The following is a 14,524-nucleotide window of genomic DNA, read 5'->3' as shown; positions in this document are numbered from 1 at the left end:
TCTCAGATCCCAAACATGGAAAATTGTTTTATTGGGGATCGAGGAATGAACGTCTTTCATTCAACACCACAATATTTCAATTCCTCTAAAGATAAGAAACACTAGCCATATTTCATGAAGTCAGCTGTTGTTTTATTGCCAATTTAACGATTTATACAAGAAATGAAGCAAAAGCTTCCAAGAAATCACACAATGAACTGGTGCGCCACCATCATCAGCTTCGTACCTCTTACGTGAAGCCATGGTCAATAGAAATTTAGCTTATGAAAGCAAAGTTAGGACTGGGAGTTCCTGTTTGCTTTAAAGTTCCATGTGACAGGATATTTCTTTATCATTTAGAGGCCACAACTTTCCCTGGATGCCGTAGTCTACTTCCACAAGTGAAGGGAAGATTTGCTACGCGAGCAGGTTTAGATCAGACTTCTAGAACTCTGAGAATTTAATCCCAAGAAGTGGAAAGAATAATGAGATATTTACAATGACTACCTCCATATTACTCATTCTTCTCTATCTAATCTGGCCGTCCTATCAGCTGGGTGAGTTCATTCGTATCTATTTTTTCTTGTTTGCTGAGTAATAGTTCTGGTTATAGATATTCTAGGACATCTGGACACCGTCCTATCTACAGGATCTTAGAATATAACTGTTCCGCACATCACTAGGTCAGTCAAGAATGCTGTGTGACTGCAGAACTATATTAGGAATCAATAGAGATCAATATGTATTATATTATATATATATATATGTATATATATATATATATATATATAATATTGCTTTTTATATACTCTATTACAGTGTTTCCCAATCAGTAAGGTCGGGATCACACACGCAGTTTTGATGCAGTTTTTGGCTCCGTTTTTTTTTAGCCAAAAACAGGAATGGACAAAAAAAATGGCAGCAGTCTTTTCTTTATTCATTTCCTTCCTTTTGGATAAACTTCTGTCTTTGGCTAATAAAACTGGGCAAAATTTTTCACCAAAAACTGCATCAATACTATGTGTGGGATCAAGGCTCGGAACTACTTCATATTTGAAAGTGCGTAGCTTTTCGGTGCAAGTGTAATATAGTAGAAAATGTATGAATGAGCTGCATACATGGTACATCCGTACAATCACCGCATGGAAGTGTAAGTGTAAAGTACACACATGTCCATACAGAGCAGCGTCCAAGATCTCAGCTCAGAGACTACTTTTGAGAGTACTTTTCAGTAGTTTAGCACAAATCTCTATAGTTCACATGCCCATAGGTTCTGATTGATGCTGGAGATCATAGGGATGTCACCCGTATGAACTTATTAAACATTGGTCTGTAATTCAGCTCCTATCACTGTTGGAGACTGAGGTCTGAAGACTTGAACCTTTGGTCTAATTCTAAGGTGGTATCCAAATGGCAGAACCCTTATTCCGCTTGTGTAAGTTTTTGCTCTAAGCTTCATAGTGCGTTACAGTCACATTGGGACAAATTTCATAACATTTTGTCCCACCATGAAAAATCCTATTTTCTATAATTTTTCGGAATTCAATGCTGGTTTAATTTTTCCTGTTTGGGGATCTGGTATTTTTCTAGGAGAGAGAGAGAGATCAGAAGCAATTATAGAAATGATTTTATTTTAAAGAGATTCTAGATTCCGGATTTCATCATTGGTGTAACCTGTGCACAGGGGCCCAGTAGGTAAGGGGGCCCACTGCCACTGTATAAAGCAGCTTTCTAGTGTCTGACAATTATTTGTGGATCATTAGAGAATCATAAGTGAGTACTCTATGCTGAGCTATTAGAAAGCAAGGAGCCCATATATTATTATTATTATTATTATTATTATTATTGCACTGGGACCTTCTGCCTCTGACTCCACCCCTGAGGGTTTCTATAGACTCTAGTAAATAAGTTTCAAATATCACAACATGTCATGGGCTGTAATTTCCAAATATATGGACTCAGGATCAGAATCATGAGATATGTATGTATCTATGTATGTATGTATGTATGTATGTATGTATGTGTGCTGCATGTATCCTGCCCATAGATAAGCCTGATGGAAAATTTACATCTAAATAACGATTCCCAACTCCTGAGGAACTTTTCAATTCCTGATGAACTGCTGTTCTCATTCTTACTTCAAGAAAAGCTTTCTGTTAGGGAAAATAATTCATATAAAAGTGACAGGTCTTGCTGCTGCGTTGTTCTGGGGAACCCTTGATTACATTCCTAGGGTACCAGGGAAGACTGATCTTAACATACAATGGCTAATACATTGATTTGAAATATAGTTTGGTTCTTTGCCTATTACCAACCACAGCCGAAAGCACACACTATCACATCGCCGTATTATAGATTTGGTTTGTATGGATTTGTAATACTGCACCCAAAGGCTATTTTATGGGCTCATACTAAATTCTGATTTTATACGTGGCTTGGTTTTCATTGTAAAATGTTCCATCGCTGCCATATTATAGAGGTGTTATCCCCTAGAGACATTGCTACCTATAGAGGCACCATACTGTGGTCAGAGGGACTCAGGGATTCCAAAATGCCATGATGAATATATTTCAACCCGCTCGGCATGTTAGGCACATCTCTCTTGCATATGCCACCTCATGGCAGCCGTACACATACACCAATATTTTGTTCCATTTGCCGCATTTACCGATTCCTGTTAGTCACACTCTAGTCAGACTCAATGTTTTGCTAGGAAATATTGTGGTCACAGTAATTTTGAGATTTTACTGTGACTTGAATGTAAACAAATGCCGCCATGTAGCCCTAGCCTAAATGTTCCTTGTTCTTTTTTCTATATCCACGCTTGTATTTTAACATTTTCGTCAGAACAGGAATGTACTATAAGCTTTTCAACACAGTACTGTCATTACAACACATATCCTCTAGTTAGACTAAAATTACTTGTAAACATCGAAAATCAAAATTATATGCTGTGTATAAAAAATTGTATTCATCAATAAAGTCATGGCACATTTTGCTTCTTCTGTTGTGTAGGTGTAAGTGCGTGAAGTATCGTCAACCAGGGATTTAAAGCTCCTGCTCCCCAATGCAAAATCTGTAACTGGGTCCCCCACCTACCATGTGGCATTTATAATACTGGTGCCTCTTTATGGGGAAGAGGGGTCTTTGGTTCCAGATGTGAACACTACCTCTTCACCTCCTATTGCTACACCCCTGTCTTCAAGAGTTATTAATAAATGCAGCTAATATTGACTATCACCAGTAAATAAAATGGCATGCTCACTAAAATGTATCATCGAGAACTTATAATAAGATGTTTGTTGTCACTGTTGGCTTATTGAATGACTGCACAATACATCATATATAAAGAGGCCTGAACTTATAATTCATTCTGTTCTTTTTGCCCCAAATATGTTTTGTTACAAAAAAAAAAATTATTTAAAAAATCCTCTTTTTTTATAGATTCGGACACATTTTTAATCTACAATGAAAACCATAAGAAATGTTTAGGAGCTAAGAATTCAGCTATTGTTTCCTCTCAATGTAATGAAAATTTGAATGAACAGAAGTTTCGGTGGATTTCTAAAAACCAGCTCATAAATGTAGGGACATCACAATGCTTGGCTGTAACATCTGTAGCGGAGTGGTCAGCAGTGACACTATACACATGTGATGGCAACAGTGACCTCCAAAAATGGGAATGTAAAAATGAAACTTTGTTCGGAATTTTGGGATCTAATCTTCACTTGAACTATGGTAACAAAAAAGATGAAGTCTTACTCTATAAAGGCGCCGGATTTTGGAGCAGATGGAGAATCTATTCAACTCCAGATGATTTATGTGCTAAAGCGTATGAAGGTAAGGAGAACAACTCTCTAATTTAAAGGTGTACCCAAACATTGTTATATAAAAAGGGATATACCAGTGCAGTGATCTCCAACGGTGACCCCCCAGCTGGTGGGAAACTACAGTTCCAGCCCTTGTTGGCATTCCATGTGCTATAGTTTTGTAACAACTTGAGAGCCTCCAATTGGAGACCACCGTCCTAGTGCAAAATTTTTACCCTCGGATCTCACTATGAAACAAGAAACATATTTGGTTGATTTTTGGAGAAGCGTCTTAAGAAAGCCAGGACAGACCCCTTCAAGTGAGGACATCTATTAGATGCACTTTAGGAAATATACTGTATCTATAGGTGCTACTGCACCTGCTGAAAGTTGTCACAAAATCTTGTTTATTAAAAGTGTGCACTTTATGTGGATTTATGGCCATGCGGCACCACATGGTCGTAGCTGTGACTACTTCAGGCACTAAATGTTCGAGACCATGTGATGACTTTCGACAAATCAGTCTGAGAGGCACATTACTTTACATGTAGCGCCTAATTTAAAATGGCCCCCCTCCTGAACAAGGATTGGAGACACCATTCGAGATGAAACAGCAACCACTGAATGTATTTCCTATAGAGCATCTTTAAGTTGTTTGTCCTAGTGTCTGCAATTGTGACTGAGCAAAAACCAAAAACTCAGCTCAACTCAGACAAAGTTGTGGGGCTCTGCTTGCCCCCAAAGTTTCCCTTAGTGACTCGTGTCTTTTCGGAAATTTTCGCTGTTCTCTACTGGTTCCCAGCAGAAACCTGTGCCATAACAAACAAGCAGCACTGTCATGAAGTATCTCAGGATCGGTTTTATATGGTCATAATACAGCCGTATTTTAGATCCCTGACACTTCTATTGACTCAAACATAGAGTATATCACCTGTGGTTTATGTACAGTAAGTTTGATTCAGTAGAATAGCAGGAGATCCGGGTGTTATGTCCAAGATATAGACACTAAAGTTCGTCTTAAAAACCGATCCTTTTGGTACCATAGATAGAATATATTTACTTATTGATACATTAACACTTTAGAGGACAGATTCTCATTCGGGATCCTCCTCTATAAACCAGAATGACTCTTGTTCTGGTGGACCCAACGCATTTAGGCCCGTTGAACTGACACTTTCCAAGGTGACCACACCATTAAATCCCCCTGTAATCAGCTAAAAGTTTGGGGACCCCTGTAGGTCAGTAAATTTCTCTACTAGATGAGACAGATTTTCATAAGATCATTTGTCCATTTAAACACAATTTAGATATGCTGCAAAACCATACTTAAATTGCAACAAAACGGCAACATGTGAACACAGCCTATAAAACCCAACTTTAATGCCTATTAGGCAATTACTGAGCAGTGATATTGTTTTTGCTCCTTAAGAATTATTTTTACATGGAAATTTGGGAGGTTTCAGCTCTGAAGGCTGCAAAGGGGTGAATGCAGTTCTGAACTATAATACAGGATGTAATTCAGTTTTAATACAAGATAAGTAATGTAATGTATTTACAAAGTTACTCAAGTTTTTGTATAAATTATGTAGTATCTATCTGTAAACTGTATGATGATGATCAAAGTGTACAATAGTAATTATTGAAAGACAGATAGACTATTGTAATACAAGTATTGTTATCATCAGCACCAAACAATTCTGGGCACATGCCATAGCCCATTGAACTTGGGTTGCCCTTGATGTTCTGGGTAAACATATTCTATGCTTTCAATCTGAGGATGGGATAGACGAGTGCCTTTCTTTGACTCGGTCACCAAGGGGCCTAGCGTGGGCATAATTATAGCCGTAGAAGCCATAGCAGCTGCTATGGGGCCCAAAGGCTATAGGCCCTTCTACATAAGTGGCTAGTGCAGTGAGTGCCGATCAACGAGACATCGTTGATCGGCGCTCGTTTGCTCCTGTCACACGGAGCTATGGATGGGGACCAGCGGTCGTTACTCCGATCGCCCGTCCCCATACATTATTATCATGTCAGCAGCGTGTCTCCCTGTTTACACAGGGAGATGCGCTGCCGACATTGATAATATTTCACTTTTAGAAAACGATACGACCAGCAGATGATCGGGCGTTTGCTCGTTCATCTGCTAATCGTTCCCCGGTTTACACAGGGCAATTATCATATTATATTATTTTGTGAACTACTGTTTTCTGTCTTTTGTAATTGCCATCTCTGAAATCCACAGAAAATCCTCAGCATGTCAATTCTGTTGTGGATTTGTCGCAGACTTTTACAGCGGATTTTCACAACTGATTTTTCTGTGTGAAAATCCTCAGCGGATTACAGTACCAGCCAAGGATTTCACCCCTTTCAATGTAGAGGGGTAAAATCCACTGAGAAATCTGCATCTTACACTTCTACCGCTTGTGGACCTAGCCTCAGGCTACGGACTTTAGTGACAATTTCCAGCTATTTACAGAACAGCCATGTAGATAGCTGTTTTTTTTTTTTTTTTTAAATAAATAAATGGAATTAATGGCATGCTGCAGATTTTCTAATTCAGTCCATACATCTGAATGTGGATTTTTTTCTGCAGCATTTATATGTATTCTTGCAAGTCCTTTTCAGATAAATGAGAAAGCCGCAGAAATTAAACAATGTATCAAAAATATTACCAATTTGTGTCAGATATAACAATGCATCATTGGTTGAGATGCTCCCTACTTCATCAGTTTTTGGGTTAGCTGTGAATTCTCTACTGATGATACTCCTAATACTCCTGAAGTCCTTCTCCCATATACATATTTCTGCTATCCACAGCCTTCTTGAAAAAAATATTCTAATACAACACTTCCGTACAGCAGATTCTCATTTTAAGTATTTTTTTTATCCAAAAAATGGATGTCTGTTTCGCCTATCTCTTTTTTCCTCTTTTATTTGATGTACTCTATTGGAGACCCTTCTGATCCCCTCGTTTCATTGGGTGGTGCCTACCTATTATTTCTACATCTTTGGTAGTATGGTAACCCTCCCAAGACCAGTCCCTAGAGTCCAGTTTATAGTAAATGTTTCTACAAATGCATCAAATACGCTTCTTTGGAATTTTACTTCTGGAATATGGGCTTCAATATTCTTGCAGTAGCTCTTTTGGAGAAAAAGCTTGTACCTCTTTGGATCATGGGCTTTCTTCTGCATGTAATGGGCATGTCCATCTTTGTAATTTTTTTTTTAAATTATTGCTCCATTAATATGCAACATTGGAAATAATATTGATTAAAATCTTCTATTGTTTGTGTCTACAGCTCCAATACAGACTTATGTGTCTCCATGGTTACAGACTACAAATAAACCCTGTGTAGTCTGATGCTGCAGTTATACTCCCGTTCTACTGTCCACTAGTACTTGGCAATCTAAAGAATATCTGATGCAATCCCTTCATACGAACCTGAAAAATACCTAGAAATGTACAACTGAAATTCCCACAACTTAGTACTGTACCTCCCCTGTGTTTGTTGCAGTGCTGGCTCACCAGTACTGCAGTGTATACAGTATGGTCCGTGATTTAGTGGGACAGCTATATCCATACATATCCTCTTTTCTCTTTTCCATATGCCACATGTATTTTCTGTGGAGTTCAAATCCAATCCCTGATGATGTCTACGTCTCCATGACTGCTCATATTCACCCCACATACTCTTCCTTGACAAAGAGTTGGGCACCATTAATACATTAATGAGATCAAAACCGCTAGATACAAGGAAAATATTCAGATTATATAATTTTCTATGCACAGTCTAGAGTACTTCTACCAAACATCAGGAATGACTTGATGGGCTGCCCACATCTTGATACTATCTTGGATGTAACTTCTAAGGCATTCTGAGATCTACCCATTATCATGTATTGGGAAATGGTTCTGAAAATATTGCATAAGGGCAACATTTAACCTTAGTGGAGTTCTTATCTGTATCTCCTCCACTTGGCGGGGAAAACAGGACACCTTACAAAGAGCTTTGTGGGTTTTTTTTTTAAATTCAGAGCTCTAAATCCCTGAATAGACATAGATTTAAAACATTACATTTTGGCCACCTGCAGCCACCACTAGAGGGAGCTAACTGCATACTGTTATACATTGAAGTCAACAATAACACAGTATAAAGGAAGCTCCTCTAGTGGTGACTGTAGGCAACAACAATAATATGTTGTAAATCTATGTCTATGCAGGGGATTTGGGGCCTTGTATCAGAAAAACGGAGTTCCAACCACTCTAAATATATTTAAAAAAATTAATCGGTGCAGGATTTTGGACCTAATAATTTACTTTAGAATTACTTTAAGGACTTCCTAGGGGCCCCTTTTTCTTTAAATGGATTATATGGACTTGTCAATATGGATTAGGTATGGTCTTCGAAAAACTTCTTTAAGTTTATCTGGGCCCATTTTCTCTATTGTGATTTTTTTTTTTATTATACTTTTATATGTGTTATTTCTAAGTCTATCTGGACCCCTTATCTCTAATGTTATTTTTTTATTATATTTTTTTACTTGTATATTATATACAGTATATATATATATATATATATATATATATATATATATATATGTGTGTGTGTGTGTGTGTGTGTCCTATATAACCCTGTAATTTCCTCTGTAGAGTTCTTTATTAATATTTAGGCATTACATAATGTTTATTATTATTATTATTATTATTATGATTATTATCCTTAATATGAACAGTGATGGAATATTCTTCTCCACAGAAATATACACATTAAATGGAAATGCGAATGGTCAGCCCTGTGTCTTCCCTTTCAAGTTTGAAAGCAAATGGTATCCAGACTGTACACTTGCTGGACGATCTGATGGACGACGTTGGTGCTCTACAACTGTAGAATATGACACGGAGAAAATGTACGGATTTTGTCCAACTAAATGTAAGTGATAAACTTATTGTTAATAAATCCCACCAGTTGAGTCAGCAAGGAATGCTGGTAGATTTCATCTCTTACTGTAAGTGTGCAGAATTTTGATTACAGCTCTGGGTGACATTAAGGGTATGTTCACACGGCCTATTTACGGACGTAAATCGGGCGTTTTTGGCCCGAATTACGCCCGAAAATAGCGCCTCAATAGCGCTGACAAACATCTGCCCATTGAAAGCAATGGGCAGACGTTTGTCTGTTCACACGAGGCGTATATTTACGCGCCGCTGTCAAATGACGGCGCGTAAATAGACGCCCGCGTAGAAGAAGTGACCTGTCACTTCTTTGGCCGTAATTGGAGCCGCTATTCATTGACTCCAATGAATAGCAGCGCTAATTACGGCCGTAATTGACGCGGCGTTCAAGCGCCTGCACATGCCGGTACGGCTGAAATTACGGGGATGTTTTCAGGCTGAAACATCCCCGTAATTTCAGCCGTTACGGACCCCCGCCGTGTGAACATACCCTAAAAGCTGTAAGATCAGTACATTATTAGTAATGCAACTTTTGATAAACTTTTATGTAGATTAATTCTGTAAGTAACCTATAAAATGGTGTATGGTACGTTTTTATATTTGATGTAACATATAAGTGGGACATTGATAATTGAGGTATCTCACTGTTAGTTGGGATTTTATACTAACCTTGGGGTTGGGGTTCCAGATTATTGGCATTCTGAAACTTTGGATTCCAGAACAATAGTATATTGGAATTTGGATTTCTAGAATTGCACACTGATGACACTTGGAGAATTATGAAGACTTTTGTTGTGGAGAAATCCATTGTAATCACTTAAACGGATTGTCCATAATTAGAAAAAAGGTCTATTTTTTTTCCAGAAATAGCGCCACTCTTCTCTATGGGTTGTTTCTGGTATTGCAGCTCATCCCCTTTCAAGTGAATAGGACTGAGCTGCAATAACAGACACAGCCAATGTACAAGTGTGGCGCTGTTTCTGAAAAGCAAGCTGACCTTTTTTATTTTTAACCCATTTAAACCTTATTAAAAATGACATTGAGATATCCTACTCTCTTTATTTTATACAGGAAACTTGCACTGAAAAATCCACAGATACACTTGCAGTAATTTACTTACTAACATGTGCCCTAATTCTGTAACTTGCACTAAATATGTAGTATATTTCATACTCAAAATGTATTATGTGTTTGAGACACTTTTTCTGCCTGGCTTGACAGTTTTAGGATACGTGCACACAGGGTGGATGCGCTGGGTAAAAGGACGCAGCACTTCTGAGCTAGAACCCGCAGGGAATTTTGGCCAATAAACTGCACCAATTTGTAGTGCAGATTTTCAGCCGTAATCTCCGCTGTAGAAAACAGAGTTGGAAAAAAATGCCTCCCTGATGTTGCCATAGCAACACATTCCTCTGGTCTCCGTGCGGCCCAGCCTCCTGTGCAGCCCATGTGACCGCTACGGGCTGTGATTGGCTGCAATAGTCACTTGGAATGAAATGTCATCCCAAAAGGGTTTACTGTAGTTTACTGGAGACAATAGCTCAGCATGCTGCGCTACTGTGTCCGGTCAAATCACGGACACCCCCCGACGGAAAGCCCACGGAGCCTATCAAAGTCAATGGGTTCCGTCGGCAACCGCCAGTGTCTGTAGTGCAACGGAACAGTTGGTTCCGTTATTCCTTGTTCTGTTCCTCTGACGGAATAGATCAACGGAATGGCTCAACACAGGTGTGAACCCAACCTTACAAGCCGGGTGAGCACGTGATCACATAGTAGAAAATACCAAAAATCTTGGCCTACAGCCATAACTATAGTTTTACAACGTCTTATGTCAATGGTATTTTACTCAAAAACTGCAGCAATGTATATGATTTTTTTTTTGTTGTCAGCCTTTTAGCACTTGTCCTGTGAGGCATTTGTTATTTTGGGCTCGGACAATGCACATTACCAGCATAACATCAAACATCTGCTCCGGTCATTCACCTCTGATAATGTTTCTGTCAACAAGAGATCCAGATCACCGTGTTTCGCTCTTTCCTACATGTCAGCACGTACTCCGCCTCTAATGGTGTTTATCTGACATCCCATTGTCTTTCATCTGAATTACATTTACTATCGTTTACTATAGTTTTGTGTCATCTCCTGTTCATGCCGTATGAAATATGGAATTATTTTTTTATTGCTGTGGCCAGATGTTGCATAGTATTGGATGGGACTTCAAGAAATCCCATTCACTCTATAGGGCAAAGTGCCATATGGTTTTGTGGACATGCCGAGTTTATTTACAACATAGAATTTTGGTTTGTGTCATTTTAGTAGCATTTTTTGGGAAGTCAGTGCTCTAGGTATGGCATTTTCTTCTACCGTTTTCCTCCATACGCCTCTCTATAAAACTTAAAAATGGCAGGAATAATGTGTGTATTAAATGACACAAAAAAATATAGAAAAAAAAACGCCACTACAAATGCATGTAAAAAACGCTTCAAACTGCAGCCATTTCTCGCCTTTTTAAATGCAACAAAAAAAAAGAAAATAACGCTGTGTGAACGAGGCCTTAATGCGGTTTTTGATACAGTTTTTTTTTAGCCAAAACCAGGAATGGATCCAAAAGCGTAAATTAAAGTCTAACACTTCTCTCCTTTGTTTGGATAAAAAAAAACGTAATCAAAAACGTGATTAAAGTCTAAGGCCTTATTCACACGAACAACGGACAGCACACGGACCTACGCAATTCAATAAGGCCATTCAGACATTCTATTCTTGAGCGTATTTTGCGGATCACGCACCCATTGAAGTCAATGGGTGTGTGAAAATCACGGACAGCACACGGACGCACATCCGTGTGCTGTCCGTGATTCACGCACCAGTTCCTTGAAATGCAGAGAAAAAAATAAAAATGAAGAAATGTGCACCAACACTAACATCCAAAACTGATGGCACACGGAACAAACACTGATGGCACACGGAACAAACACTGATGCCACACGGAACAAACACTGATGGCACACGGAACAAACACTGATGGCACACGGACCTGCAATGCATGAAAAACATGTCCGTTTTTTGTGGATGCAAAACGGAAACGCTCGTGTAAATCTAGCCTTATTCTGTGAATGGGTTACTGAGTCTTTAGACTTGATCTAGGAAGTAAATTGGCCTTACATTTTATACCAAAGGAGGTCGGTGATCATGTTTATTAAAATCGCACGTGTGGAATAATATTTCTAATAAGATCTCTGCTTTACAAGGCTGTAAAAATAATACTAAAGTAAAAAAAACAATAAGTAAAAACATAAAAGCAAAACAAAGTCGTAGCCCCATTCCCAAATAAACCAAATCTTTGCATCCCTTATTTCAAAATGACCGTAACTAAAAGGAGTACCCACCACATTTATTGCGATTTACCCCTAATAACTCCCAAAAAGCCACATTTCTTATCAAAAATGTTCAAAGATAAGCCCCCCCCCCCCAAAAAAAAAGTTAGGTGTCATGCCCTCTGCAAAGTCATGTGCACACAGCACATGGAATCCCTGTAAGCGAGAAGAAAATGCTAAAATTTGTTGAAGAATTTGGAGGCACACGGACAGATAGTTTGGGCCTATACATGTAGATCTCTATGGGTTTCTTATTACAGATCCCTACAACACGGATCCATAATTCAGTGGTGTGTATGAGCCCCTACAGCCGTCATAACCACATCTACCAAAAAAAAAAACACTCACGTTACTGGTTATTAGTGGGGAAATATTCTAGTTATGGAATTTCAAATAACTTCAATTTATAGTTTATAATTTATCACCTACTAATTTTGTTATTTTTTGGTGTTTTCTTTTTGTTTCTTATAACATTATAATTTTCGTTTTAATACAAAAAGTTAAAAGGAGCGAATAGCTTTTTCCCGTCTGTACAATGACATCTCGTTGAAGGCTGTTTTTTTTATATTGAAGGAGGAAGTGACCCTCAGGTCCAGTTAGAAAGTGAGTTGCTTCCTTTTTCCTGTTCTCCTGCTCAGCTGTCAAAAAGGTCAAAGTAAACAATAGTCGACAAAAAAGAAATCCTTTCACGTGTCAGAATGTCATTGCGGTTTCCTCCGCTTTCATAGGGAACTACCGGATAATTGGTTGTTCCTTTGCTCTCTAGGGCTTTATTTTTAAAAATAACCTTTTGTCAACAGCAATAAAAATACATCTAGTTTTTCCCTAAGAATCACCGCATTTTAGAACAGTTTGTGGCTTGTAGAGTCTCATGGCAAGTCAAATATAATGACACTTCTGGACAACCCCGTATACACTTTGTATACAGTACTTCAAATTATGTTATTATTGCTCCAGTGTATCTTTTATTTAAAAAATGACTTGACAAATAGACTTGATTAACCCCTTTCCGCCGCAGCCACTTTTCGGATTTTCACTTTTGTTTTTTCCTCCCCACCTTCCAAAAGTCATAACTTTGCCATCGATATAGCCGTATGAAGGTTTTTTTTTTTGCCGGACGAGTTGTATACTTTCATGCCACCATTTATTATAGTGGGAAATTTATTTGTGGGGTGGAACTGGAAAAAAACTGCGATTCCTCCATATTTTGTAGGGTTTTGTTTTTACGGCATTCACCGTCATGTTAACTTTATTCTGCGTGTCAATACGATTACGGTGGGTGATAACAAATTTATATCTTTTTTTTAATGTATTACTACTTTTACAAGAAAAAAAGTGATTGTTAAAAATCAAATTTGTGTGTTGTCACTATATTCTGAGAGCCATAACTTTTTCCATCTATTGAGCGGTATGAGGGCTTTTTTTTTTTTTTTTTGCGGGGGGTGAGCTGTAGTTTCTATTGGTACCATTATGGCGTACCTGAGACTTTTTGATCACATTTAATTCCATTTTTTTGTGGGAGATGAACCAAAAAACATTGATTCTGGCGGTTTAATTTTTTTTGCGGTGTTCACCGTGCAGTATATTGCTATGCTGATAGTCCCCTATGAAGCCCTTCATAAAAGTACAAAGATGGCAGGCCCCCAGGGTTGCCAGGCCAACCATCGGCACTCCGCGATCACGTTGCATCGGCTTAAATGCAGCGGACGCTTTTAACTGCAGCATCTAAGGGATTAAGCAAATGGGATCCCGCTTGTTACACAGAAGTGTCTGCTGTTACACACAGCCGACACGCTCGTTCTGTGGTGCGGGCTCAGCCTATGAGCCCACTCCATACTCCCCCATCCAACGTACGCCATATACAGTGAAGGAAATAAGTATTTTATCCCTTGCTGATTTTGTAAGTTTGCCCACTGTCAAAGACATGAACAGTCTAGAATTTTTAGGCTAGGTTAATTTTACCAGTGAGAGATAGATTGTATTTAAAAAAAAAACAGAAAATCACATTGTCAAAATTATATATGTTTATTTGCATTGTGCACAGAGAAATAAGTATTTGATCCCTTTGGCAAACAAGACTTAATACTTGGTGGCAAAACCATTGTTGGCAAGCACAGCAGTCAGACGTTTTTTGTAGTTGATGATGAGGTTTGCACACATGTTAGATGGAATTTTGGCCCACTCCTCTTTGCAGATCATCTGTAAATCATTAAGATTTCGAGGCTGTTGCTTGGCAACTCGGATCTTCAGCTCCCTCCATAAGTTTTCGATGGGATTAAGGTCTGGAGACTGGCTAGGCCACTCCATGACCTTAATGTGCTTCTTTTTGAGCCACTCCTTTGTTGCCTTGGCTGTATGTTTCGGGTCATTGTCGTGCTGGAAGACCCATCCATGCGCCATTTTTTATG

General features: G+C 38.6%; 1 protein-coding gene across 1 annotated transcript in view; it reads left to right on the top strand.

Moving 5' to 3' along the window:
• The first annotated feature begins 384 nt into the window (after positions 1–384).
• MRC1 (mannose receptor C-type 1) overlaps positions 385–14,524 on the top strand; it is a 68,216-nt gene continuing 54,076 nt past the window's right edge. Inside the window, exons 1-3 of the mRNA XM_075827593.1 lie at positions 385–536; positions 3,424–3,819; positions 8,546–8,719. Of these exons, the coding sequence (XP_075683708.1) occupies positions 479–536; positions 3,424–3,819; positions 8,546–8,719 (628 nt within the window). The 5' untranslated portion in view covers positions 385–478. The remainder of the gene's footprint in view (positions 537–3,423; positions 3,820–8,545; positions 8,720–14,524) is intronic.

Source organism: Rhinoderma darwinii, chromosome 5 (assembly GCF_050947455.1).
Source record: "Rhinoderma darwinii isolate aRhiDar2 chromosome 5, aRhiDar2.hap1, whole genome shotgun sequence".
In the NCBI taxonomy this organism is placed as follows: Eukaryota; Metazoa; Chordata; class Amphibia; order Anura; family Rhinodermatidae; genus Rhinoderma; species Rhinoderma darwinii.
Note: the sequence above shows the minus strand (reverse complement) of the source record. Positions and strands in the feature narration are given on the sequence as shown.